At 31.9% G+C, this 26,828-nt stretch overlaps 1 protein-coding gene across 1 annotated transcript in view; it reads right to left on the bottom strand.

Moving 5' to 3' along the window:
- The window catches only part of LOC106682032 (dynein axonemal heavy chain 1), a 236,643-nt gene that overhangs the window by 137,250 nt on the left and 72,565 nt on the right, over positions 1–26,828 (bottom strand). Inside the window, exons 28-44 of the mRNA XM_067050254.1 lie at positions 25,391–25,553; positions 23,818–23,940; positions 23,148–23,239; positions 20,382–20,536; positions 20,081–20,276; positions 18,666–18,785; positions 14,768–14,975; positions 13,089–13,248; positions 10,781–10,968; positions 9,930–10,138; positions 7,596–7,761; positions 7,250–7,407; positions 6,850–7,065; positions 5,868–6,113; positions 4,632–4,791; positions 2,767–2,936; positions 1,212–1,420 (exon numbers count right to left, since the gene is read on the bottom strand). Coding sequence (XP_066906355.1) covers positions 1,212–1,420; positions 2,767–2,936; positions 4,632–4,791; positions 5,868–6,113; positions 6,850–7,065; positions 7,250–7,407; positions 7,596–7,761; positions 9,930–10,138; positions 10,781–10,968; positions 13,089–13,248; positions 14,768–14,975; positions 18,666–18,785; positions 20,081–20,276; positions 20,382–20,536; positions 23,148–23,239; positions 23,818–23,940; positions 25,391–25,553 — 2,939 coding nt within the window. The remainder of the gene's footprint in view (positions 1–1,211; positions 1,421–2,766; positions 2,937–4,631; positions 4,792–5,867; positions 6,114–6,849; positions 7,066–7,249; positions 7,408–7,595; positions 7,762–9,929; positions 10,139–10,780; positions 10,969–13,088; positions 13,249–14,767; positions 14,976–18,665; positions 18,786–20,080; positions 20,277–20,381; positions 20,537–23,147; positions 23,240–23,817; positions 23,941–25,390; positions 25,554–26,828) is intronic.

The following is a 26,828-nucleotide window of genomic DNA, read 5'->3' on the forward strand; positions in this document are numbered from 1 at the left end:
AATATTTTATTTATTTATTTTTAATATTTAATACTCCTTAATTAAAAATTTTCAACGGTCACACTTAAAATTCCCACAATGGCACATTGTTACATATTTTATCAATAGCCAAGACACAATAGTATTACAAGACAATATTTTTACGAATTTCAGGATAAACATACGGAATATTCCCTAATAAACATCGATGGTTCCAAAATGATAGTGGTGTTGAAGCTGTGGCAATAATAGATAATTCCATCAAGTCTTCCCTTCAAATTTATTTACCTGAACAGGCTGAAATTTACCTGGGGTTACGGAAGGCCTATTATGGAACAAATAAAAATAATATTTTACTATTCACAGATTCTATGAGCTCATTGCCACTATTTTAAGTTAAATTGGACTGACCTCACAGTTTTATTTATCTGGATACGAGGACACAAAGATATCCTGGGCATTGTAAAGCTGACCAAGCTGCAAAAGCCGCATCATTGATCCCGCCATCTGACTGCTAATAGATAGATCCAGGCAACTTGGTCGAACACAACAGAAAACTAATTAAGAGAAATTAAAAGTACCATATATCCATGGAAGGTATCAGCATAAAACTGCAGACGACAGGAAGTAATAATGACCACACTACGACTTGGACACACTCGATTAACCCAAGAAAAATTACTGTCAGGAACATCTATACCAAGATGTTGACAGCGTAAGGTGGTACGTTAAACCCATACTGACAGACTGCAGGCATTTGATAGGCACCGGATTACCGTATCATTTAGCCACTTTATTAAACGATAATAGCCATCACGTACAAATATTTGATAACCTTAAGAAAACAAATATGTACGAATGCGCATAAATAATTTGATTTTTTTACATCTTCATCACATCAATTAATGTCACTTACATACTTATGTATATATTTCCTTTTTTCTCTCAATTTTAGTTTATTTATATATATTTCTTAATATTAACTATTGCTATGAAATCAGTTTATATATATTCTAATATAGATAAGAAGATACTAGGAATGTTCCCGAGAGTTCAGTCAATATGAATAGGCAAACATAACCTTTAAAAATTAAAAATCATTCACATTAAAAAAAAAATCATTTTCAACTGAAATATTATATTCATGAATTTTAGCTTTCTTTGTAATGAAAAGTATATGAATTCAATATCATAAAGATAAATAAAATATTGTAATGTAGACAAATAATTACCACATAGTAATTATGATTTTGAGGTTCTTTAAAACTTCAAATTTGCAGTGAGAGTAAATAATGGGCTTCAAAAGAGGTAAATTCAAATCTTCTACAATTCTCTTGTTATGGTGCATTAAGAACTTCATTTCTGCATTGTTAAAAATATTAGGAACCTCACCGGCGCTCATTAAGAAGCATACATCTTCTAACCATGCATCATTTGTAACCTGAAATTAAAGTATTGATTAAAAACATTCTCTAGGTACGTATCACTTAACAATAAGCCGTCTATTTTGTTCTTTAATACAGATAGAACAAGAGCCCAGAGGAGAAAAAAGGCAGTAATTTCACCCCCATTTTTGAAAACTATTTATAATTACTAGTCAAAATTGATGAGTCTGCCAAATATATGTAGGGAAAATAAAAAATGGCGGCTGTTTTATAACGTTAAAAAAAAAATTAATTTTTCATTCGGAGCTCTGTATCATTAAAATTACCAACACTAGAAAACCTGAGAGAAGATCACTTAAAGTAGAGAAAATTTTCTAAAATATGAGCCCTAATAGACATATTTACGTTCAATTTTTCGCAAGGTACAGCTTTTTCAATTGGAATATTTCATACAAAATCCACTGAAAAATCAGTAGTTAGAGAATTTATTTTGAGAAATCTATGTCTCAAAAAACTACTCGACGTCTATTAGTACTCAAATCAAAGCTAGTTTATGGAGTTAGTTATTTTATAGTATATTATAATTATAGTTTATTAGGAGTTGTAGTTGTTTTGATATTTTCCAAAATAAATTTCCAAAATGTTAATTCTTCTTAAATGGTTCGGATAACATTTTTTAAAATATCATAAAAACTACAACTCCTACGAAGATAAACGTCATTAAATACTTTATAGTAAATTTAACTAGCTTTAATCTGAGTGCTGGCAGACACCTGTATGCCTTATGGTTCCTGATTTTTTTTCATAAATTAAAAATCAACATATTGTAAATTTATTTTGTCGAATATCAAGAAAACTATTATTCCTACAAAGATAAACGTCATAAACCACTTTATAGTCCGTTAAACGTAGTTTAATTTGAGTGCTAATAGACATCTGTACGTCGAATGATTTTTGAGATGTAGTTTTCTCAAAATAAAGTCACTGACAACTGATTTTTCATTGCATTCTTTATGAAATATTGCTATTTAAAGCTATATCTCGGGAACTATTGAACGTAAATAGATCTATTAGGGCTCATTTTTTAGAAATTCTACTTTAAATGACCTTCCATTAGGTTTTTTAGTGTTGGTAGTTTTAAAGATATACAGCTCCGAATGAAAAATGTTTACTTTTTTCAACGTTTTGAAAAAGCCATCATTTTTTATTTACCCCTACCTATATTTGACAGACTTATCAATTACGACTAGTAATTATACATAGTTTTCAATAAGGTAATAAAAAATTGGGGTGAAATAACTGCCTTTTATTGGGCTAAGATATATTCGGGTCAAATCGAAATAATATATGATTTTATAGTTATATGAAGCATAAATCTTTTTATGATTATTAAAAGACTTACTAGCTCTTCAGCAATGAGGAAACCAGTCAGCTTGTGGTAAGCCCCAGCAAAAATGCTTGCAGTCTTTAAATCTCTCTTCCAATCTTTGGTATTATATTCATTTCGTCGGCCTATCTCACAAAGGCAAAGTCCTGATACGTATGCAGATATTCGAGAGAGAGTTTGGCGACCTACATGTATATAAACAAATAATAAATGTGTTTTACTGTTAATAATTAACAATATTGTTTCATTTAATACTTAATTATTCTCAATAAAAATAAAATATTACAATAAAAATCATGGGCTAAATTTATTTTTTTTAAATAACAATAAAGTTCTTCATGAGCATATTAGCAATTTAGTTCTAGAACGCTTAGTATTACAGACAAATATACATAAAGTAATACTTATATAATTTTATTTAGTGAGTTGAAGTGAATCTTCCATAATAACTTTATTTTAATATATCCTTTATATGAGATTCTGACGAAATCATCTCGTTGCACAACTGTTGGTTTAGCAATTTCCTTACAAAGAACTGCACCCCTGACCCTTCATTGGTCAAGTATATATATACTTACTGTATTTTTTTTTTTTTTTTTAGTTTTCTTTTTTAATATTTCTAATTTTTTTAGAGTGCTACCAATGGGTAGTTTCTCTACATGCTTGTACCATATCATTATGATTTCCTCAAATTTACTTGATGTATTTATGTACAGTTGTAAATATCAATAAATAAAAAAAAAAAATTCTAATTTTAATGAAGAACTCACAAGAAAAAATAAACATATAATATAATATATGCGGATGAAATATAATATATATACATATAAAACTTTCTCCAACCTGTACATTTTTTGTGGATTATAACAATGGCATATGGTTTATCTTTTGAGGGTATCGTTATTAAAAACCCGAATTGGAGTTTAAACTAGATTAAGAAAGGTGTGCTCAATCAAGAAATACCTTAATTATGATGATAGAAGAACTACGCGAAATGAAATTCTGAACCATTTTGCCATACCGTTTGGGCGCGAATCATTATAAAAAACAAAAAACAAAATTGGAAGATTATTGATTGACCGTGTGTATAGATGAATGGAATATGGTCCGTGTGCGGTAAAAGAAAACTCAAATAGTAGAATTATACTATTTTATTGAGCCAACGTTTCGCCCCACGTTGCAGGGCTTCGTCAGGGCTGTTTTGACGGCAGTGAAAAACCTTGTTTTTCAACTGTTTGTTTTTAAAACTGCCGTCAAAACAGCCCTGACGAAGCCCTGCAACGTGGGGCGAAACGTTGGCTCAATAAAATAGTATAATTCTACTATTTGAGTTTTCTTTTACCGCACACGGACCATATTCCATTCATCTATACACACGGTCAATCAATAATCTTCCAATTTTGTTTTTTATAATGATTCGCGTCCAAACGGTACGGCAATAAGATAGTATAATTCTACTATTTGAGTTTTTTTTTACCGCACCCGGACCATATTCCATTCAAAAAAAACAATTAACGTTATTAGTGTTTTTCGCCTTTAGAACGAGTTGGATAATTAAAGTGTCCAATGTGAATCTGTTTTAAAATTTAATTTACATTCAGAATTCGTAAAAAAAAGTTCTCCATTTTCTTGGAAATTCCAATACTAGAGGTACCCTATAGAAGAACTGGAGAAGTTTGGAAAATCAACAATGCCCTTAAAATTTTAGTCTATATTTTAAGGCGTGCTGGTGAAGAACCGAATAAGGTTAGAATATTAACTATATCCTCAAAAGATGCATCATATGATACTGTTATAATCCAGTGAAATTCTAATCGAGTATTGTTGAAATTGTACACTTGGATACCCTGCAGATGACAGAATAAATCGACTATCCTTACCTGACCCAACAACCCCTAGGACCATTGCATGGCCTGCTTCTTGAGTAATTGCACGAGTTATTCTGAAGATATGAATTAGTGCTTGCTTATACAAAACTATATTCTTCCCAAGTGGAGTTTTGCGGTATTCCATTAATATTTTTCTCAAACGTCGATAGTACTGTAAAAGGGAGAAAGATGTATGATAATTAATTTTAATTATAATGCAGCAGCGTAAGCGTGTAAAGCTTATCAATTTACAATTAAACAATTAAGGCATTATAGAAAAAATTAAATAAAGAGTTATGTGAGTCCTTGTGAATGTAATATAGATAATTACTCAAGGTGAATTTTCATTAATAAGGTTTTTATTTTACTACAGAATATGAAGAATGTTCTCATTATTCTCTTCCTACCATATGTTGAAGATAAGTGATATAGTTGTAGGCATCCTCTTATCAAAAAGTCAGATTGCTAATAGGACCTTAATAAAAAATTAATTTAAGTTTAAGTGGGCCACTATGTCCTCAAATCGAATACAAACAAATTTTCTGTCATATACAAGCTGAGCAATATTCGATTTATACCCCGAAACTTTTTTTCGTAGTAAAGTCGACATCATAACCTCTTCCATATCTTCTCCAGAGCACTCCACCTGGGAATTTTCAATGGAAATAGATTATTCCAAAGGAGGATTCTCATTATATATATATTATTATTCCAAGATGATTATTCCAATGGAGGATTCTCATATATATATATATATAATTGGAATCCCTCTCTCCCTCTCTCCCTCCCTCCCTCCCTCCCTCGTCAGACCCAAAACATCATCCAAATTAGATTGTTTTATAATTAGATTTTTTAAGAGAATCCTTCATTGAAAATATTTCTTTCCATTGGGAACTTTAATGCTAAGTACGCCGGAGGTGATCTGGAAGAGGTTACTAAGTTTATTTACTACCTGGTAGTAACTCCGTTTACTATAACAAAAACTTACCATGTTTCCTTTCGAAATTATCAAAACTATTTTTAAAAAAGTAGTGTAGATCGAGTATTTATAAACTTGTAAATGTATGATGAATTGTCAACGTTTTTACTTTACCCATAAAGTGTATTATAATTTTAGCCTCAGCCTAAAAAGAGTATGACCTGTACTGTAGTATTCAATCTGTTCTCACACATCTATGCAGGTACTCGTATGATTTTAAAAGAGTGAGTTATATGGTATTATAAATTACAATAATTTTAATGATTTACCATATCTATATTGCGAACACGACGATACTCTAAAAATTTTTCACCAGGACGAACGCCGGGAACATGGCCATATATGACCATCTTGTTCAATGGAAGTATACGTTTTTCCGGATTCAATTTAAAATTGTTTTCAAACACCTTTCTTATTACTTTCCCACAATATAGTTGGTGATCTTGCAACACCATCCTGTCTTGATAAACTCGAGACACTTCATGACCCCATAGTCGTGATAATTTTCTTCTAGTCTGAAAATGGATGATCTTTATTAGTATTTTATTACCTTGCCTTAATATTTTAGTAGTTATTACACTAGTCAACAGGAATTTTGATTTCTTTTATTCCAATTTTGAGTTTTTTCTACTCCACTAATTAAATAACTAATTGGCTTACAAGATAAATTTTTTTTATGTTGAAACTAAAATGATCTTGCAGATTATTAGCGAAACTTAAAGGTTTATAATTACAGCTTGAATAATTTTAATTTTCGTGTTTCTCTTAAAATCAACTTGTCAATATTTTGGTTTGTATTTTTTTAAGAGAACCATTTAGCCCATAAATTTTCTCATGGGGTCAAATGAAAGGTGATTAAATTTATAATCAGATTTATACTACATGATTAAATGGTTATGTTCTAGAATAGAGCTAATGGTGAACATTTTGACTTTTAGGGAAAACTGAAACTGTTTTAAGATCTGTATCATAGAAAGTTTCTAATGGTCGTACAGAGCTCATTTTGATTTTAAATTGGAGCAAATTCTATCGAATTTAAAGATCAATTTGACGAGTTATTCAATCTGGCAGTTTTTTTTATGTCAATTTGTCAAATTCTTTAGTAACTTTATTAATAAATATATATTTTTTTTTTGTTGATCCTTGTTAATGAATACTTAATAAAAATAAAGTCAGATTTAATGGAGGTATAATAAATGTAAAATTCAAATTCAAAAATTGTTGTGATTGAATACAGATAAAAAGTCTTACCACAATATACTTTTTATCGACTAGCATCATGCCTTGCAAGACCTTATACACATCACGCAAGGTGTATATGTAATGAATGTTGGAGGGTGAAGGCAAAAAGCTCTCCTTGATATAGGCGTGGACCTGCAGCGTTGCATAAACCACATTATGTAGCATAAGTCTTAATCTGCGACGTTGAACCCCCCACTGTCTTAATAATGACATAAAAAATTCAACCTGAAAAATTGAGGTTAAATTTTATCAATATTAGACTAAACATATAGAATATTTTATTTTATATAGAATATTTATATATTATATAGTATTATATAATATATTATATGTATTATTATATATTATATAGAATATTTATATATTTATAGAATATTTATTCTGAAATTAATCTATATATATGACTTACTTGAGCACCGTACTTCAATTCGTTGAATGCTATAACGTTAAAACGCCATAGCAGTTTTTCCGGCACTCTTCTTCCAAAACCTCGTAGCTGGACGCATCCAATCAACATAATATTTTTGAATTTGTTTTTCACGCCTATGCTTGATGGGTTATACCACCCTGTAAAAAGCGAAAAATTGATATTATATTTAAGATTAATATTATTCGTAATAGATATTATTATAGTCTAAAATTGGATTATATGATATAACATTTTTCGGAATAGAAAGAAATTTCTGATACTGTTTGTGTATGTATAGTATTTCTTAAATGTAATAACATTCAACTTAAAAGATATTGTAAATTACATTTGTGTTCTAAGAACTGGCAGAACATATCCATAATAGGCTGGCTTCCACTACTTTCAGGTATGGGGACATTTAAATCTTCGAGAAACATGATCTGTGCACACTTTCCGACAGTTGGTCCAAGTAAATGTCTCTCATAAATTTGAAGTTTTGATTCAAATATTTCCTGGAAAGAAAAAAAAAAGATTGATATTTAAATATTTATATATTGATATTACTTAGAAATCTGATGGAATAAACACAGTGTGAGCGTACACGCACTCATACTCAAGTTGTAATCGCAAGAAGGAAAAGAGGTAGACCACCAGCCAGATTTAGGAAGTTGATGCTAGAGCAGGGATTTAATGATCAATATACTGGCTCAGTTAATTTCAAACATAAGTGGACTCCGTGAAATTACAAATATTTCTGGCTAGTTCAGCCAGTTCCACGCTTTTTAATGCAGCACTAATTCGGACGAAAGCTTTTCTAGTGCAATCATGTGTCCGTAAACCTATGAATGTGCATGGAAGTGTTTTGTACTGTGATGTAGCATGCGATACCGCACGATTGACGTTCTGGTAGAAAAACGCAAAACGATTTTCTAATAAAGAAACGCAGAGTCGGTTGCTCACTCGGCAGGTGCAGCAAAAGAAAGGAATCGTAGTCTTCAAAGATGTCTGTGACGCTGGATCGCCCTATCTTTTGGAAGATGGACCCTGATTAATGAAATAGCATGGATGTCCAGGTAGGCCTTTATCTAACCCAACTTCTTACTGGAAATGGTTCTTTTTATTTTTCTTCAAGCTTTATGAACTAGATCGTATCCTATTAGCGCATTCTTGGATAAAGTAATGGCATATGTATTCTCATCTTTGCTGGTATTCCGAGTTGAAGTGGCTCTATCCAACCTCCCGAAGCCAATACCTCCTTGGTGTTTTTCTATTCCAAGTTCTTAACATCAAAAAACCTACCTATATCCTAGATCTCCTCATTCTTCGTTCATCCATCGACTCATTAAACACCAGATCCCATCCGAATGGTTTATATATGCCCTCCTATAGAACCTCCTTCTTTAGCAAATCCTTCGTCATACGTGCAACCTCCCTCTGGAATTCTCTTCCCATCTCCATTCGCCAGTCCTCATCCATTCTCTCCTTTAAACAACACCTATTCCTTCATTTATTGAATAACCAAACCTCCATATATTTGTAATCATATAAATAGGCAGGTATTGTTTAACATTAACAGTAGTAAAGCCAATATACCAATGTAATTTCATTCTACTATCTGAAAATTTGTAAACGCTCGCCAGTTAAAAATCTCACTATATGAACCATGTATTTATTCTTAGAGGACATATGTCCCAGAATAAAGTTATTTTTTCATTTCATTTATTTTATCTTTCGTCTGAAAGAATAAAGAACTAGGCAAGACCCTTGGATAGAATTCTGTACCGAAAAACGTAGTGCCTTTGATGATGAATATGCAAGAGAGCCGAGATACGTTCAAAAATCTATGGAGCATAAATCGGCAAACAGCTCAGAGTACATGGTGATGAACACATAAAGAATAGGCTTAGTGAGAAAGAAGAATCCGTTAATATGAATTCCCAAGGAATAAACACATAGACGCCCTTTCTTTAGCGAAGTAATACTTAACAGGAGCTTCCTAGGGTAGTTAAAATGAATAGAGTGTTGCTTTTTATAGATCTGGAATCTTATACGCTTAGGGACGTCTTTGTCTTACTTTTTTTCCCATATCCATAAAGACACACACACAAATAAATAAGTATACATAACAATTTATACTTTCTTATCATGAAGAGTGTAAACGTACGAAAGTTAAGCATTGCAAAATGAAGAACAAAAAAGGGGAAAATAGTACGTCACTAGTTACATGAAAAATGGATTGCTGAGTTACGACAAGAGAACTTCTTCAAATCTATTTATTGGAAATATAAAATAAGAATGCATGAATCAATTAACTAAACATAGTTTTCGAACGCTCTTCTAATGATTTTGAACTATTCCATGCTTCTTAGATTCATTTCATTAAATAGATTCTGTCTATAAGGTGCATATTTTAATCAATGTGATTTTTGTTTAGTTATCTTCAATGTGTGATACCCCAGAGAATAAAGAATATTCAACCCACGCATTTCCATACAGAGCACTTATTTTGTATTGGCCAATATAAAAATAATGTCAGGGCCCATTCATAAAACACATCCTGTCCTGTTCCAGTGATTAAACCACAAAAGAAACAAGTTAGAGCCAATTTTAATTTAAATTTTCGATTAAACTATAAAGTATTTGTTTTAATAGATCATATTTATTCTAAAATATAACATACTTGAATCTTATCGACGGTTGATGCTCCTGTAAAGACTAATGTGTCATAGGAGAAATCCTTTGAGAGTTGAGTGTATACTGAGTTGAGGATTGTACTGGATTTGCCGGTAGAGGGTGGTCCCACGCAGAGTACATGAACTTTGTGCTCCACAAGGCCTCGGATGATGTCACCGTGGCAACGACCAGCAGCGGAAACTTCCTCAACCAGATCTACAAAACATATTTAAATAATAATTAGGGTTTGCAATAAAATGTATATTCAACATCTTAAAAAATTCAATATAACACTAAATAAAATGATTTATAACATAACTGAACGATAATTTATATAGAAGTAATGATTATGTAGTTATAAATTAATTTTATGTTTCTTAAAGAAATTATTAACTCAAAAGAAATACTTTTGCACAATTTTAGAATTCAAAAAGTCAATAAAAAATATCTGCTTTAGCCAGGAACGTGTTAAGGCGGCTCCTACCCAAGGAGCTAAATTTTACAGATACCACAATATTTTATTTTATTTCACAAAGGTGAAAAATTAATGCAAGAAATTAATTAAGAATATATTATAAGACATTTTAAATATAAAATAAAGTTTTTTATTTAGTCTTTACGGCGACGTGTAGACCGGCACAAGGGATTAATAAATAGCAGTGCTGGGTCGACTTTTATTTTTGTGGCTGTACCAAGAAATGAAAACTTAACTAATATAGAATAGGTTGGTCTAGATCACCTCCCCTTTTGTCAGAAATGATCAGGAAGGGGAGCATAAAAAAAAAAAAAAAAAAAAGAAACGTAACAGTAAAAGGACTTAATAAAATATATGTAAAATATTTACGCAAATATACTCACTACTGTATCGTCTACCAGGTTCATTTTTGTTAAAAAGTTTTTTGCTAACGCTGTGGTACCATGGTACCCAAGATGGTTCCCAATATCTCAGGACAGATGGAAGTCTGAAGTCAATAAAAGAAAATCTATATTCACGTTTGGAACTTGGAGCGATAATTTGTGGGTCAAAAAATCCTCCTTGATCAAACCTAAAACAAATTGACGTTTTAAAATGGTTTATTTGATGAAAGATATGATTATGAAATATTTTACTAACTCCCATTTAGTTTTAAATCAGGTTGTGTTCTCGATTCTTTAGGAGGTAAAGATATTAGTAAGTATAGAAATTATACATTTAAGTAAAATATCAAAACACCATTAATAAGAACACTAACACTTGAAATAAATCGTTTAACTCTTTGAAATCACTTATAAAATTTAAATCTAAATTTTAATTTATGAATTAAATAGTTTCAGAAGGGTACATTTAATTTAATTTATTTTAAAGATAGAAAATAATGCTCAAAAACTGGGCTTGATCATAAAATCCAAGTGTGTGAAGTGAGTTTGTTATTTTGGACGCCATATGTAATGTTATTTTCAAAAATTATAAAAAAAAAAAAAATAAAAAATAAAAAGAATAGTGGCCGAAAAACATAAAATTATCGTTTATTTTTTACTCAGTACTTAGTATTTTTAATGCTATCCACGATAAACATTTATAAAATCTATATTTGAGTTATCATATACCTGTTTATATTCAGTAATTCCCGAGATATAGATTTTAACAATCAAACTTTTTTTTATAAATTAATGAATTTGATTTGTCAAATATCATGGAAACTACAACGAATGAACGTAATCTTCAGAAACATTTGTTCACTTACGTAGAGATAATAGACATCTTGATGATAATAGATGTCAGATAGTCCCCCTTACGTTTGAAAAATAAATTCACACAATTCTGAATCTGTATTTTTTGTTATTTGGTCAATTTCAATTTTTTGAAAATCTCTTACTCAGAAATTGTCAGACATACAGATGTCATGTAGCAATGAAATTGAAGCTAGACAAATTTACCATAAATTTTAGTAACTATCTTCGTTCGTTGAATTTTCCACGCCAGAACACCCATCTCTCTATTACCGATCATAGGAAAAATCCTTGAAAAACTTATTTTGAAACGCCTATACCCCATCCTAGATTCCTATCACATAATACCAGATCACCAGTTTGGATTCCGAACATCCGACTCCACTATCCAGCAATGCCATCGTGTGGTGGACGTAGTCTCGTCTTCATTGGAGCGCGGAATGTACTGCGCGGGACTCTTTCTCGATATAGAACAGGCTTTTGATCGAGTCTGGCAACCGGGAATGCTTTACAAACTCCGTAAATTCCTACCTCCTACATATTTTCTCATCATCCGTTCCTTTCTTACTAATAGATTATTCCAAGTAAACCACAATGGTTCCTGTTCATTCCTCTATTTTCAATCCGCTGGTGTTCCTCAAGGTAGTATCCTCGGTCCCATCCTCTACACCGCCTATACAGTTGACATCCCAACAACTATCCTTACCACGTATACTTGTGACACATATGTGCTTACAGTTAGTAGTAAACCTTTGATTGCATCTCAAGCTCTCCAGTCCCATATCACAACCCTCAAAGAATGGTGGCGGTATTGGAGGATATAAATAAATTCCAACAAATCACATTTACTCTTCGTCGTAAACCTGCCGAATGGCTTACAGTATACTTTAATAATGTGGCTCTTACCCCTGTAGAACAGATTCGTTATTTTGGTCTACACCTTGACAAACGACTATCCAGGAATCCTCACACAAGACTGAAAAGACAGGAAACTGCATGCAGATTCCGACTATTACAGCACTTACTAGACGAACGGTCTATATGCTTCCAACTCATTACAAAAGACTTTTCTACATGACAATAGTAAGACCCATCTGGACATACGTAGTTGAGCTTTGGGGCTCCACTAAACATTCGAATTCCTCTCGTATCCAATCCTTACAATCCATAATCTAAAGTCCAACCTCACCCGTTGTGTTTTTCCGACGTGGTAACCAAATGCTGAAAGTAAGATGAGAAAAGGCATTGATTGGCTAGTGAAGGGCAATACTTCGGATATAGCGAGTTGCACCGTTCTATCACAATAAATTCCTAATTTTTCATAACAATCGGCGGAAATTATTTGTACCTATATATATATTACTTATTTAATGATTTCGTCTCACTATTTTATTCAAAATAAATAAACCTAAACGTGGATTTTGTAGAGGTGAAGGAATGGGTTATATTAACTTACCATGCTTCGTATAAACTACAATTCGGTCCTTTAGGGTAGCAATTATGTTTCGTCATCTTTCTGTGAATGAATTTTGAAAACATCGTCCTAGCGTCACTATCCAAAGATCCACCGATTCCCCAAATAGTAGCATACACAAACCATCCACTGAACAGTTTTCCTAGAAATTATATCGTTATTAAAACATAACATAATTAGAAACTAAAAAAGGTAACATTGTTACATAGTTGTAGACTTGGACATAATTCTTAACAAAATTTATTTAATATTTTTAATAAGTTTATTCTTTATTCTTGTTATTCGTTATTAAAATTAAGAAATGGCAATGCATTGTAAATACCAGCATAATAAAAAAGCAAGTTAAGTCATATTTAATTAAATGGGGGTTAGAGGTGCCCTAAGGGCAGGCCAAAAAAGAACTTGGTTACAAATTAACACACCGTTTGTGTGGCAAACCTACATCACAAGCAGTCATAAGATAAGTATCTGGTCGAACCTTATTAGGACAGCCCAGTCAGGTAGGCTCATTCTCCTTAAACACCATATGTTAGGCGGTACCGAGTTACTTCGAGGTTATTAACCTAGGTCCTCAAAGTAACAGAGATCGAGGGCAAGCGGACTGATGGGGAGGTCGAAAACCATCTTCGCCCCTAAAACAGGAGTAGACAATGGGATGGCTAGGAGGAAAGTAGAGGAAGAGAATAATTCCATGTTGCAGAGAAATCAAAAAAATAAAGACACTTTAGGGAAGACAGGGGAGTAGTTTAGACCGAGAGGGTGCCAAAGGACACTCGTGGTCAGACTTCGAGAGGACTCTAGTTGAACCAGGCCAAAGAAGATCCGATGACATGGACCACAATGAAGCTAAGAAATGCTTGAACACCGCCAAGACCGCCAGACACATTAGAAGTAAAACTCCTAAGTTGGCACTTTGAATGGAAAGAGTGATTACACTTAGAGTTAATATAAATAAGAATGGTCTCATATGTTAATCTCAGTAATTAAGTAAAGTAATTAAGTAAACGTATATTAAGTCAATAGGTCTATCATACTCTTGCTTGTATCATTACACCTCAATTGTAAATATGGTATAATGCAAACCATACTTCACATTATAGTTTAGAATCCCTGCATGCCACCTCATTATCATAGCCTAGTAAATTGATTATCACTACAAGGAGTTGGAAAGGATATCCCATGATTAGTTGTATACAATTACATGTTGCAAACCGTAGTAAGGGGGTCTATAGTATCTAATCACTGGTCTAAATATATTACAATACATTTCTCAGTATTCTATTTCGGTTTCCATCAGGAACCGACTGAGATGATATAGTATAAATATAAATAAATAATAAAATGCAGTTTGTGGAACCCCCATCAGCCTTAGAAAAGCTGTCTTGGCCACAAACGTAGAAAAATAATGAATAGGTTTATTTATATCCAAATTCAATCCCGAAAATCATTATTTTTGTTAAGAACTTCAAAAAGTTGTTTGGGTAAAAACAACACAGGATGAAGAAAAATATAAAAATATTTTTAAAACCACTTTGTGATAATAAAACATTGTTCAAAAATTATTAAAATTTTGTAAAGTGTTTAAATTATTGTATTTCCAAACTTAAACTATTAATAAATAATATTTGTAGTTGGTTCTCTTATGAATAATGAATACTTACTCATTAACGATTCACGCTCCTTGGGCAAACTAGGAGTATCTTTAAGTAAATCAATGAAACAGTCCAGAACTTTGAAAAACGATTTTAGCATGTTAAACTTTCTCATTGGTATTATGTGTTTCATGTCCATTCTTGTTATGTAAACTATGCCGTTAACAGCATAGCGCTTATAAAGGACTTTAAAACGTTTGGTGTATGGCCTCATAACCTAGAAGACAAAAATTGAATAAATTGAAAATGCAATTTTTTTTTATTTTGTAATATGTTACATTACAGACACATATGTATGCATGTTAGTTATATATAAAAAATATGCCACAAATAACTCGTTCTCCTCCTGCTTAATATTCTAGGATATTTAAAATATAAGAACAAAAATTCGTGGGATTCTAATTGTATAACTTGACATACTACCGAGTTCCTACCGAGTCCTTCATACTGACTTATTCTTCCAACGAATATAAATCTGGAATTTCGTATGTAATGGAGTAATATTTTTTATAGACTAAGATTATTATGTATATGTCTTCAGGTTTCGGGAGACGAGTTGAAGAAAATGGATTCGGTCCTCAGAATAAAGAGTCCCACTAAACACGCTATTGATGTTGGTAGACATGTACTTATAAAACAATGGATATACCCAGTTTTTCTGGCGATTCAAGTAAAATAAGGTGTAAAATAAAACCCTTTGGGGCTAACTACCTCAGTTGTATCCCGTCGTGGCAATCCGACCCAAAACATGGAACAATATTATGAACAAAGCTTCACACAAAAACAACTTAACTGAAGACAAAGCCGGGCTTTCAGGTCTCAGGGTGGCAGTGGGAAGCAGGATGGTGAATCGGAGCACCACAAGGACCTTCGACGTCAACAGACAACAGGATAAAATGTCAGACTCAAGAAGAAGTATTATTTCGACAGGCTTACAAATATCTTTTAAGAAGACGGAACTGATGACTACGGACTCGGGTTTTAAGAAGAAAAAGGATGATACCAAACACGGGACAATTAATGTGACTCAGAGATTTAAGTACCTTGGAGAAATCATATGCAGCAATGGGTTGGAGAGAGAAGGTTTTAAGGAAAGGGTAGCCAAAACAGAGAAATTAAACTTTGCCACCAGTAATTTTTATAACAAGAAGATCTTATCTATTAAAGCTAAGATACGACATTATAACACGGTAGTCAAGCCAGTGGATACTCTATGGAATGGAAACCTCGTGTCTTCCCAGCCTAGAGCAGCTTCTGAAAATAGAAAGAAGAAAGATTTGCGAACCTAAGAGAATACCTGAAGGATACAGGTTGAGGTCGAATCAAGAAATCAATAAGGAAACAACAGACCTATAGACTGACGTTAGAGTGAGAAGGCTGAGGTTCTATGGACACATGATGAGGTAGAAACCGTAGAATTTTATTAAGTTAGGGATGATATGGAACAAGTGGGGCTGACGGACCGGGATTGTTTAGACAGAGATGAGTACAGAAGGACCCTCAAGGGAGCGAAGGTTCGATCTTCAGATATTTCTTTGTTGCTATGATGGAGGTCAGGGTCGAAGTACTAAGTTCAGAAGAAGATTATTTCGTAATGAATTAGTGAAATAAAGAGATCGGTGTTCTCTGAAGAGCATGTCATACCGAGGGAATTGAGCTGGAAATTACATTTAGTGGAAACCTCCTGAATGAAATAACTTATAATAAAAAAAAAGGCCATCATTAACATTCGTCAACCATAGACCTCAAGCTTGAGTATCACCGAGTAAGACCGAGACAGTACTAACCACCAAAGTGTGAGTAACCATTAGTCTAGCCGTAGGGGAGTTCGAAATCCAATCAAAGCTTAATGGCTTAAATATTTTGACGAACAGATCGATGCCAGAATTTAGATCGATGAAAATCTTCATAAGTGACATATGAACATATGGGTGGGTCCTTAGAAAGTCGGAAATGGCTCCTGGTAAGTGTAACCAGTTCCAGGCTATTGTTCGTAGCTCTGATATGTTCTATAGCCTTCCTAGTTCAATCATACGTTCGCAAGTCCATCGGTGTGTATCAAGTGGAAGGTGCCCAGCATGTCACTTGAACTTTGTACTACCGATGACGTAACCGGATGTTCCAACAAAGACCAAAAGAGATGCTCACTAGGGGAACGTAGCGAATTATAATGATAGAGATCATACCTGTGAAAGAAGAAAGATTATGCTGTAACTAAGCATAATTTGAAGATGAATCCACCGTCCAATTCATGACATAGCAGGATGTCCTGCAGACGTGAAGAGGTTGAGAATTATCTCACCCACCAACTTACTACGTATACTCTACGCCACCCGTAGATGAATTAGTGGAACACACGTTCTTCGGGTTTTCTCGAGAAAAGGATGAGTTGGATAGAGCCCTTAGTCTGTTCCGGCCAATCTGATCGCTGTAATGATGACTGAGCTGGAGTGCAGCGGTGTTGATCCAGACTATAGAGTGCAAATTAGCAGAAGGCTCAGAGAATTGAAGTGAGAAAGGAGAGGGCAAGAAATGGCTTCTTAAATAATACAGTACTGAAGTATGCCCAAACCTATCCTGCTGCGAGCGAAGTGATGCCTGCTAGTCACGCCTTTGTGTTTAATGTTAGTGAGTAGAAATCTCACACTATTTTTTTCACACCAAATTATAAAAGATTTTTTTCCTACCCATAATAAAAAAAAATTAATGCGCATTCAATTCCTGTATTTAAGCAAAAAATCAGTCTTAACATCAATACCATAACAGAGCTGTTGGGTATTGGAAACATTATGGAAGTGGTTCAACTGAATGGCTGAAGCGTGATAGTAATAAATAAACACCACGAGTTCCAATCCTGGATCCTGATTCCCAATTTTACTCCAAACAACCACTTATGTGGAAAAACCAACATGGCTTAAAATAACCCCCTTGGTACCGAGCCTAATTATTACTAAAATGTTTGAAATTTAAGTGGGAAAAAGCTCTGAAGCATATATGTATATAACTTTACTTTTAAAAATCATTACAATTCTATAGGATAATTTAACTATAGTGTCCAGTATTGTTTCCAAATGACAATACTATAGGTCATTCATGATCATTTATTTAACATGTTAACTGGAAAAACTCATGTTAAATGGAGAAATATTTCCTTCTTTTACCATATTAAAAATATATGATATGGTTGAGAGTCTGTTACTAGGTCTGTTAAATGCAGAATGACGTCACGTAACAGACCAGCTGAGCTAGTCACCATTTTGTTTGTTATCGTGTAAGGATACTTGCTCGTGGTGTTTTGATTTTGCTAGTATTGTTTTGGATGTTTTTGAAACTACTGAAGCAATGGATGACAATAATAATAATAATGTAATGACACTTCACACGTTAAAAGATCAACAAGACACGCAGTGGCCAAACTTTCACACAATTTCCATTTTTCACTCACTTTAGGCGTGTTTTAATCAATTACTTTAATCAAAACTTAGTAGTAAACAATAACATGAAGTTTTGGATGGAAAAGTTATAAAACAAGTTGCTCAGAAAATCCTCTAGGAGCTCTTATGCATTCGACATTTAATGACTTGAAATAGGGCTGCTCACAATCGTATACTTATACCATTTAACAAGGTAAACATGTTACCTTTAAAAAAAAATCATGAATACCACTATTGTACTCTTGTTTTGAAACAGCCATTTAGCGAGATGAGAACAAGTAAGAAGAGTAGGAGAAAGGGGAAGTCAGTGATTTACATGAATTACATATTTATTCATTTATCAGAGTTACAATTAACTATATGTTACCAACTAATATTCTTAAAAAGGTAACAATTTAAGCATTACTTTTTCTTTTTAATTTCGAAATAAGAACATAAAAATGAATAAAGTATAAGATATGATGATAATATACCCTTGGTAGTGATCTGATCCACGACGTAAGTAGAGATCGGTCGTCAATCAAGTCGTTCGGAATGAACGCCAAACCCATTTTCGATACCATCGATGGGCAACAGTTGCTCAAGGTGTCAACCTAAAAATGAATGTATTCATTGGTTTATTATTTTTATATAAAAAGAAAATTTCGACAACATATATTCATTTACACGGTTTCTAATTCCTAAAGACTGCAAATTGTTTAGTCAATCTGTTATAGTCGTCCTTCTTTATTTTCAAGAACTCAGAGATGTTTTTCTTTTATTCTGACAAAAGTGAAAGTACTCTATAGATACTGGATTTCCCCTTTAGCATTAATTTGTAGTTATAAAAAAGGCTTGTTTTATAGCAAGTTTTTCAAAACAAAAAACTCCTGTACCACAACAACCCATGAACAGTTTTGGGTTCAGTGTTTGGTAAGGTAGTACCATTTCTAGACCAACGCGCAGTGGGACTGATTCCCAACTTAACTTAAAATAGTTTTAAGGGAATCTGAAATCTCTTATAACATGAGTGAAAACACATGCTCGAGCGTACCTGTTTATAAAGATCTGTAAATGAGCTCAGTTTTTATGCAGTGTTTCAGAGTGAATTATCGTTAAAACTCCTTGAATAGTTTTTATATGGATACCAACAACAGTTTCATTTTTCTTTACTAACCTAATTTTTAGTATTAATGCAAAATTATTCTTCTATAAAAATAATAATGTTGTGGATAAGTTAATGATTAATTATAGAATTTATATTTAAATGTGCTAATGACTAATAAGGTTTATTTTTGATTTATTATAATGTTTATTAAGCCTGCAAAGCTTATTAATTAATGTGGGGCTTTGAAACTAAAATTAAGATTGTCCTTAATGATAGCTTATTATATTCTTTATTACATTTAAATATAAATTTTATTATTTGCAAAGTAGTGTGTTCTACAATCATTAATTTATCCTTAAAAAATTATTTTTTCCTAAAATTTTGAAATAGAAACAATGTTTTTCTTCCCTGTACTATGGTTGGGAAAGTAATAAAATTTTCACTAATAACTAAATATAATTTTCATTAAAGTTATCAATAATTGGGTTCAAATAACTTTCTTTTTTCTCTTGGGTTCTTGGACTATTTGATCGCAGGTAAATATCAGCTGCAAGATAAAAATATGACTAATAATAGAGCAAATACTTTTTATTTCATATTGATTAATATTGTTTTAACTTTCTTTTAAGAGTGGAACCATACAAATATTTGTAAAAATAACTAGCTTGAATATATATTTATTATAAGTAATATATTATAATACTTGTTATTATATTCTTGCAATAAATTAGTAATTTATAGTATGATAATAAATAATAATTTATCATATATTTATTAATAGTAAAGAAATAATATATTTACTTCAAAAATCATATTCATATAACTCGTGAACTTAATGATCTCGGATGGAAGACATAAGCTACGAGAGCCGTCAAAAGCAGAGTTGAGATTTTCTATCCAGGAAGAATCAATGGGGCCGTCGAAAACGTACCATCTGAGGATACGGTTCCTTGCCGTCGACCCAATCCTCAAGAAGTGAGGTATAAGGCCATCAGACCTAGAAAGATTTTACAATAACAACTTGCAGAAAATAACTGTTATATAGTATTGTATTGTTACTGTAAATAGTAAATTTATAATTTAGTAAAATGCTATTTATTACCATTTTCCAGTTGCATCATTGTAGACCCCAAAGAGGTGTTCTAGAGTAACAGCCTTCGGTTGTATATGGTACATTTTGACTTTGGCAAAAGTACCTCCAAAAGGAGTCGGCAAATCTTTCATATAAGACATTGTTTCCTTTAACATGTTTATCATCTGAAATCGAATTAGAGATTAAATCCATAAATTCAAAAATAAACACTAGTAGATTTTTAAAATTTAGTATTTATTGTGCTTAAAATAACATTGTATTTATAATAACCAACCCTAATGAACCCAAATTAATAATTGCAATCCTCCCTCTTTCTTCTCGATTTACCCTACTAGAATTCATTACTTACTATTAGAATTCATTACTATTATATTAGTCAGTCCGTTACGTAAGCCATTAATTTTACAAGCCTATATTTGTCACCATGTAATTAATTTAATTATATCTACCGGCTGCTTAATTCTATAGTACAGGAGCCCCTAGAAGGATCGTTTTCTTATTTTGTCTAATCCTTGAAACTTGTTTTTGAATTATTATAAATGCTTATTTATTCACATATAAAATAAATAATTAAAATTTTTAGAAGATGTGATTGTTTCTAGTTCTAGAGTAAATGTTATTTTGGACACTGTGTTTCTTTGGCTTTTGCTTTAAAATTAGGAGAATATCATGATAATCGACTACTTTATTCACAGTTTTTGAAGATACGGACATACGAGTATTTAACTATGTATAACATAGCATGAATACAATGTTACCATTAATTTCATTCAATTTTTGATACCACCAGAAAATTTATTTATTTATTTAAATATAAAATAGTACATAAAATACAACAAGTAAATTTGAAGTAAGATCATAATGGTATTATACAGACATGTTGAGAATCTACCCATTGGTAGCACTCATTTTTACAATATAAGGAATGAAAGATGAAGCAAGGTTAGAAACTAATGGGTTTGAGTTGTTAGGAAGTTTATAATGGAAGGATTGATATCTGGTTCGGGCTAGATCGGTTTCATAGGTCTTTATGGATGACTTTATTTGTAACAAAGTAAGGAGCATTGAGGAGTTTATAAAGGATTTTGGATTGTAAGGATCAACATTTTGTGTGAGGATTCCAAGTTAGTCGTTTGTCAAGATGTAGTCCAAGGTAGCGGATCTGTTCTACAGGGGTACGAGCACATTATTAAAGTATAGTATAGGGCAGTCGGCAGGTTTATGACAAAGAGTAGAGGTGATTTGATGGAATTAGTTGGGATTTATTTTTATCTTCCAATTTCGGCACCATTCTTTGAGAGTTGTGGTATGGGACTGGAGTATTTGGGAAGCAACAAAAGGGTTATTATTAACTGTGAGCACACATGTATCATTGGTATATGTGGTGAGGATAGTGTTAGGATTTGTAGGGATGTCTACCAGAAAAAAAAAATAACAAGGTATTATTTTTAAATATTGTTAAAATGCTACATATACATAAATTATAATTTTCGGACACAAATGCATATATTTACAATTTTAAAAAATCTTGTGCACACAATTTTTACTTTACTATCCTACTTGGAAATGAATTTCATTTTTGCACGGCACAGTAGTTTCTCTATTATTAAGAAACAACAGAACATTTTATGATTTTTTAAAAAATCAGGAATTGAGCGAACATAATCCTGAAAATGATTATTACTCCCGATTTTTTTTTTAATCAGCCTCCTCTACGGCTAAAGATTCTCTACTACGAGAAAGTCCTCCTTGTTTAATAAGCTTTAAGTCCGTAATAATTAAGTTGAGGTTTAATATACCTTTGACTATGTACCTCATTAACAACTTAATAATAACTGAATAAGCTGAGATCCGCCTCCAGCTTTGTAAAAACAATGGAATTATGAGAAATCCCGTTTCCTTTAATTATCAGTGTTTTCAGCCAAAAAAATAAAAAACCTAGTTTATCCCTATGAGAACTTTTTGCATTAGATATAATTCCTTCTTCTCTTTAATGATAATTTATGGAAATGGTGACTCATTTAAGTTATTCACTGTATTGCTCAGTGAGTATTAAATTATTTTGAACACTACTAAATTATTGAAAAAAAGAACAGGATCTGTCTAATACAATTTTTCTCTCAGTAGTGTTCATTTTTCACAGTGTTTTAAAGTTAAGCTAGGAAAAGAACGAAACAACATGTGACAAGTATCCACTCTTTTGTGATAAGCTCTATGGTGTTTAACCTTAGAATGAGATTTGACCCGTCCCTAATTCTTATGCTATCTCAAGAACTGTTAATTTTGGGGCTTTAAAATACAGGACATGTAACCTCCTGACTACAATATATGTTCCTTATTAGGTATTGATATCTGTTTCACCAAATAAACTACTACTGTCATTACACATACATCGTATATTGATATATGTATTGTTTCTTGACTTGTATATAACCATTTATTATATTATTATATTTCCAAGTATATTATTTGAATCAATAAAGATTACTATGGAATCTTTTGATCCACTAAATGCCAACGTCTTGCACGTATTATCTCTCCATGACGTTTAAAAGCCCAGAGAGTGGACTAAGGACACATTGGCAAAACCCCAGTGTGAAATTTCCCTTCAGGGAACCAGTCACAACCACTTTGACACAAAATTACTATGGTCTACATTTTTTTGTTACTTTGGTGACCTCCATAAATATTTCTAAAGAGTTACAAAACACAATCTATATTCAAAATAGGATTAAATAGAGTAGTATAACTTTATGGAATAGTCTGAATTCTTACAGTCGTTTTTCCACATCCGGCACTTCCATATACAATCACACCAATTCTTGCATACATATTTTGGTATATATGCATTGTTCTTGATAAAATATCTGTTGAATAAATAATTAGAATAAGTTTGCATGAATAAACATAAATCACAAAATTAAAAATTATTATGGCAATTATACATTGTTAGAATTTTTCCATGAACTAGCTTACAAAGCAATCATATGATTTAGTAATGCCAATGACTGAAAGTCAAATAATGGCTTAGGATCATTCAGTATATGGTTTGTTACTTGACTGGGAATGTAAATGATAATTTGGAAAGTGAAATGTAAATAAGGGGAAACTAACGATAAAAATTAATAAATCCTATTAATAAAGACATTTACTCATAGTTTTAATCTGTTGATTAACTTTTGTAGGAATTATATTTACTATCTTTCTTTGTCAATATAAAAATTATTTATTTAGTTATTATTAAGCTTCGAAATGCATCATTACTATGGTAAAATACTTGCATAGAGTAACTATGCAACTAAACAAACTAAGATAAAAAAGTGATGCTTGCAGCATTAACATTTTGATTATAATATCTATTCTGACTCCTTGTGTATGAATAATAGTTGAAATACATTACCACTTAATATTTCAAACCTAATTTTTAATACAATTTAAGAGTTACCTTTGCTTGGGACTGCATTCAGAAGTCGGCGCGAAACCCAGATCATGCATATTCTGAACTGTGCTTCCCTATCGTTACGAAGTTGGGATATTCTAGATAATGGAAACACTGTGTATAATGCATCTGAAAACAGAATAAGAATAAATATGTGTTTGCACCTGCATATAATACTTTAAACAATTGACCATCTACTTAATTTATGTTATAATTATCTTATTAATTATTATATAACCGATGGTCTTCACCATTTTGCCCACAGCTCTACCTGGACGGCGAAGACGTCACCAGAGAAGCCATTATTCTATTCCTACGAGACCCCTGGTTTGTTCTGGTATCATATTATTATAAATAAATATTTAGACTAACGCACTAATACTAATTGCCCCTTCAGGGAATAGGTATTTGAATTAAGATAAATATATAAATGTTTATTAATATCCAGAAAAGTCACGATTTCGACACCCCTTTTCCATACTAATTTTAATTCAACACTTCAACATACACTCGGGATACCTGAAGAAAGAAACGGACAGGTCCCGATACGAATATAATTAATAATCGTATTAAGTTAAGTTTAATATAATTTTCCAAGGAATAATTTAGGAATGTGTCATTCTACCTCAACTCAACTAAGTTTTGAACCTTACCATCTCAGATTTTCTTCGATATTGTACAGATTTTGTAGGATTTCTTAATTTTTGCTAAATATACGGCACTCTACTATATGTATTAAAAGAAAATTTAGGGGTTCCGTAATTTACCTACTTCCACTAAAAGGGTAGAAAACGTTTTTGAATACATTCTATGGAATATCTTCAGGCAATAAATGAGAAATAACGTTCAATATATTTTCAATTAATTCTAAACAATTATAGTAGGACATTAAACCATAAATATTTTTTTCACCCTTACTAAATAGTCTTTAAAGCCAGTTTTAGGCCTAAAAAAGTTTGGCCTTGACAACAGTTAGATAATTTAGGCACATATTTGTGAAGAAAATTGAGATTAAAAGCGATGAAGAATTAATTTTTTTTTTACGGGCAGGACATTAAAATACCTAGTAGATCTCTGAAATGAACTCAGCAGTCCCATACGTTTCAACTAAGGTGGTGGCAAGAACCACAAGCTACTTTTAATTAACTTTGTTTTTTTTTTAATCTTGTGATGGTCAAAAATAAAAACAATATTGGCCATAAATAAAGATCTCTTGCTTTTCTGTCAAGTTATTATATCAACTTTTTCAGAAGGGAAATTCTAATATTATTTTTAATATCTTCAACATCTAGAGAACACCTGACAAGTTTATACCCTGGAGGAAAAAAACTATAATAACTGATAATAAATACGTTATTAATAATGCTACATTATTTTATATACCTCTAAATTTAAGTACTATAAATTACTTAAATATATAAATTTCTTGGTCTTTCTTTAATTTAGTGTGCCAGAATATATGCACTCATGAGCAAACAAATAGTGTAAATTATATCATTAGAATAAATTATTACAACTTGTTTCCATTTGTAAAATATCAAATAGGAATCAAGTAATGTAAGATTAATGTGGCACTCACTTAGAAAATATTCGGTGTGGCAGCCAGCAAGCCTAGGTAGCATAACTTTCCTAAAAGCTCTGATGATGATCACTGTCTCGGATTTCTTTTTGTACCGGAATTTCAAATCTGCTGCATCACTTATAACCTGTTTTATATTTCGCAGCCCGAAATCATGATATTCCTGGAAGAGAAAATATAAAAATCATTAGCTGATATTGACAAAAAGTTTAATCTATAAGGTGGAACAATAGTTTCGTGACTGATAAATAAATTAATATGGTCATTTATAGAAAATCTTAATTTTTATTTATTTCATAATTCCATATAAATTTATAATAAATTAACTCATTGAAATGTTGACCTACACTACCAACTTATGTACATTTCAGACATTATTACATTTAAAGCTCTTAAAGAGCTTAAAAAAAAGTTAGCTTTATCTTTGCTATTGATTACTTTCATATTTAACAGTTACTATTGTTATTATAGAAAGCGGAGTTTATATTGTATCTCTCTTAATAACCCACAATACTAGAATGATATCAATAGATTTAGATGAAAATATACGGTGACAATTATTCATCCAAACGAAACAGCGACATCCTCACTAATACTTTCTAAAGAACTGCATCCGTTACACAATCAACAGTGAAGAACTTAAAACGCTCTCTTGCTAATAGATTAAGTTCCTGTTGTTGAAAATATATGGTTATAGGGGCCACTAATCAATATTTTTTTAGATATTTCCAATTGAAGAGGCAATTCACTCGTTAAATTCAGTTTGTAGCAAACGTTTATCGTTGTTCCTTGTCGTTATGGACTCGGTTCAAATCCATGGAGGGTGAATAATTTTTTGTTTCATTATATCTCTATTTTTACATATAAAGATATATAATAGAGTTTAAATAAATTGGAGATGAAATGTCTTTAGTGACTAGAAACCTTACGAAAGTTTTATTTGTCATTATCATTCGTATAAGTACAGAAGAATATTCATTACAAAACAATAAAAGCATTTGGCAAGAAGAATAGGAGAAGAACCATTAACTACCAGTTAGTTTAAAGTTTCACCACTGTACAATGAGGGGAAAGAAGCTAGTCATATTTTTTTACTGATTCTGTTAATCTGATAAATGTTTCCTTTCAATGTATTGTTTCCAGGCACGATTCGCTTGCAGTTAAAGGACTTAGCTCTTGTTCTTCTTGCGAAATGCTACTGTTGTTATAAATTTTGTTTTTTAAACTTATTTATCCATTCAAGTGTTTCCTGTAACCGGTTTTTTATTATATTTTCCTTTTAATCTATGTGTTAGTCTTATTCTCGTAAAATGTATCTATTTGTTTGTTTTTGGTAAACTGATCTACTCCTGTGACTATGAATGATGGTCTGATCTCACATTGCCATCTAATATTGAATTTGTTTAGCGGGTCACTGAAGAGGATCTAGGAGGGTGAA

The sequence above is a fragment of the Halyomorpha halys genome, unplaced genomic scaffold, assembly GCF_000696795.3.
Source record: "Halyomorpha halys isolate HHAL.00 unplaced genomic scaffold, Hhal_1.1 Scaffold385.1, whole genome shotgun sequence".
Lineage (NCBI taxonomy): Eukaryota > Metazoa > Arthropoda > Insecta > Hemiptera > Pentatomidae > Halyomorpha > Halyomorpha halys.